This window comes from Fulmarus glacialis, unplaced genomic scaffold (assembly GCF_000690835.1).
Source record: "Fulmarus glacialis isolate BGI_N327 unplaced genomic scaffold, ASM69083v1 scaffold20568, whole genome shotgun sequence".
In the NCBI taxonomy this organism is placed as follows: Eukaryota; Metazoa; Chordata; class Aves; order Procellariiformes; family Procellariidae; genus Fulmarus; species Fulmarus glacialis.
The window spans coordinates 459-3,766 of NW_009230383.1; the positions used below are offsets into that span (position 1 = coordinate 459).

At 53.2% G+C, this 3,308-nt stretch overlaps 1 protein-coding gene across 1 annotated transcript in view; it reads right to left on the bottom strand.

Moving 5' to 3' along the window:
* Positions 1-3,308, bottom strand: part of ADAMTS8 (ADAM metallopeptidase with thrombospondin type 1 motif, 8) — a gene marked incomplete at both ends in the record, with an annotated part of 6,301 nt that overhangs the window by 452 nt on the left and 2,541 nt on the right. The window contains 4 exons of the mRNA XM_009584206.1: positions 439-536; positions 2,002-2,177; positions 2,267-2,439; positions 2,766-2,976. Coding sequence (XP_009582501.1) covers positions 439-536; positions 2,002-2,177; positions 2,267-2,439; positions 2,766-2,976 — 658 coding nt within the window. The remainder of the gene's footprint in view (positions 1-438; positions 537-2,001; positions 2,178-2,266; positions 2,440-2,765; positions 2,977-3,308) is intronic.

A 3,308-nucleotide genomic window follows, 5' to 3' on the forward strand; every position in this document is an offset into this window, starting at 1 on the left:
TATCTGCACGGGGCAAAGGGACAGGGTTATTTTCCTGGACTTATTAAGAGGAGAATCATGCAGGGGATAGCACTTTGCAAGTGGGATCATGGCTCTGAAGCCATCTTTCTGTAACCCAAAGCGCTCAAGAACTGGAAATATTGCAGTCGTGCCAGATGTATGCTGGGCTGGAAGATTTTGCTGAATTCCATGCAAAAACGAGCGATGCAGGGGCAAAGGGACAGGGTTATTTTCCTGGACTTATTAAGAGGAGAATCATGCAGGGGATAGCACTTTGCAAGTGGGATCATGGCTCTGAAGCCATCTTTCTGTAACCCAAAGCGCTCAAGAACTGGAAATATTGCAGTCGTGCCAGATGTATGCTGGGCTGGAAGATTTTGCTGAATTCCATGCAAAAACGAGCGATGCAGTCAAACGAACAGCCCCACGGTTACCAGCCTTGGTGGGAAATTCCCTTTGCTCCCTTTCTTTTGAAACGGGTGAAGTGTTTGGGACTAAAAGCCTGGCTCTGCCCGGTGATGCTGTCACTGGTGATGCTGAAGGATAGCATCAGCTATAGATAGATATAGATATAGAACAGCAGAATAGGAGAAAGTCGGGGCACTGCTGGCATTGGACGCGCAGAGGATATGTACATTGGCCAGATGTTGCTGCAAAAACTAGATCAGCAGTTAAACGGTTAACCCAACAGACATCTCCTATTATAGATGACTTGATATTAACTCGAAAGCCTTTCCTAGAAGACAGCAAGTACTACGGCAGCAAAACCATCCCGATCCGTGGACGGGTGTCTCTGCACCCTGGGCTCATCTTTGGAAGGGTTTTGCAGCCACCACCACGATGCAGAAGAGCTCCCGTCGGAGGGCACAGAGCACATTCCCATAGCAGGGGAGGATTTCCCTGCAAAGCCAGCCAGAGCCCATCCCCGGAGCACCACGGCTCCCGGGATAGCACCGTGAAGACTTCGTTACTCGAGCCCTCGGCACCTAGTGCTATGGTAATTACTTGCTACTACAATAAAATGCCACCCTGGTGTGACTCACGCCGTGGGGCCGGCGGGATCGTTTTCCACGCATCCCCATGGTTGATGCTGTGGTCGGTAATTAGCTTTAGAATATTTTGGAACAAAACCTTCGAGTCAAACTCTGCTCTCAGTCACCCTGGCCTCCCTAACCCTGATCTTAATGGGATCTCTTCTTGGCTGTAGCTACCACGCTAATCTCTCTTTAGTCAGCCACAAACAATTCACAGGAGAGTGGAAGCCCCATTTCAGCTGGCTCCCTGGAAGGAAACCATTTAGGAAATCTAATTTGACTGCGTGAGTCACCTCACCGCATGGAATTGGACGCGTTGGGCTTTTGTTACGATCTTTTCAACAAAAGCTTTAAATTCAGCTCTTTGGCAAAGCAACGGAGATCTTGGGCGAGGGAAGCGGCTGCCTCGATGCCCATGTCCCAGGACTGAAATTCACCCCCAAGCCCAAGGAAAAGTTATTGAACTATTTATATCCCGCATCAGCCCTCGAAATATGTGTCCAGCTCGCTGCATTGGGGTGAGATGCATATTGTAAACTCCTCGGGGCAGCAAATTTATTTGCAGTGGCATACTGAGCCCGTCACCAGCTATTATTTTAGGAAATAAATTCTGCTTGGCTTGCGTAATGCCGCCCCGAAATAAACTTAGCGTAAGCTCCGGAGTTTGGCGAAGAGACCAGGCTGTTGCAAGGCCACCTGGCTGAGGGGGTTTGCACGGCTGCAAACCCCAGTTAACGGCACGGAGGAGCAGCCAAGCTCTCCTCGAATCCGGCTGCTGCAAACAAGGTCTGCGATGCTTCGGGTGCGGAAAGCAAACCGGCTTTACGTGACCTAGGAGGAGTCCTAATATTCCTAGCCTACCACTTTTGCAATAAAAAAAAAAAAAAGAAGAAGGGAGAATGAGAGCGAAAGCTGGTTTTTCTTCCCCAAGCCCATCTCTGCAGACCCCTTCTCCCCGGCGCCTTACTTGGATCGGTTGAGCGAGCCGGATATTTTCCTGCAAGTCGATCCATTGCCGCCGCACACCCCGCACTTGTCCAGCTTTTTGGAGGACCCGACTACATGATCGCAGCCAGCCTTGATGCATTGGCCGTGGACGCAGATGGAGAGGGTCTCCGGTCCGCACAGCGTCCCATCGATCACCTAGGAAAAGGGGGGATGCAGAGGAGCAATTAGGGCATTTGATCTGAAATGGGGTAAAGAGGGGCAATTATCATCCCCAGGTATCTTACTTTGGCCTCAAAGACTTTAAATTCGCTCCTCCCCTTGGCTCGGCAAAAGAGCTTGCATCGGTCTCGGGGTGAGACCCCCGCATACTTGGGAACCCACTCCAGGCGATTCCCTTCCAGATCTGTAAAGTTGTAGCTGTTGTACTTCTCGCACTGCTGCTCCCGAAAGCTTTTGCCTGAAAGGAAAGGCAAAACGTGACCCAAAAACCGCGGGAAGCCGGCAGGAACCGCCATCCTCCTCGGCCGACGCGGAGATGCAGGAGCAAGCTGAGGACAGCGGGAGCGCGCAAGCAGAGGAGGGATGCCACACACCTCCCACCCAGCCGGAGGGGATCACAACCCCCAGCAGAAGGCTATCGCCCCCCCCCCAAAAATATGAATATTCAAGGGTGAGTGGGTTCTAGCAATGGGTTCTGGAGGAATGGGGGCGGGAGGTGAGCGTGCATTTGGGAATCGCATCCTTGCGCTCTGGGGATGGCTGGCTTTGCAAAGCTGGGCTTACCATCCGGCGGGCACTCGGTGGTGTGGCAGGACTGGTACTTGGCGCGCTGGCCCTCGCAGTACCTGCCGCCGTGCTGGGGCTTGGGGCTGTCGAAAACGTGCTGGGGCTGGGGGCTGTCGCAGTGGGGGTAGGAGAACTGCACGCCGCCGCCGCAGGTCCGGGAGCAGGAGCCCCAGGGGCTCCATGGGCCCCAGCCACCATCCACCGCTGGCTGCAAGAAGCCACGAGAAGATGCTAGATCCGTCCCCTGAGCTCATCCATCCCCGGCTGCTCGCTCCCAGGGCGAGCAAAGGTTAAAATCACCCCCCCAGCTCCTCTCCCCGCGTCACCAGCCAGGGCCCTGATCCAGCAAAGCACTTAAGCACATACTTCACATGAAGTTATTACTGACTTCCACCAGTCTGTTCATGTGCTTAAAGTTAAGCTTGGGTTTAAGTACTTTGCTGACTGACTCGGAAATCACCGCTAATTCCCTCGGCAGGGCAAAAGGCGATGATTTAATTGCAGAACTGTGGCTGCTTGCTCTGGTTCGGACCAGCCTCG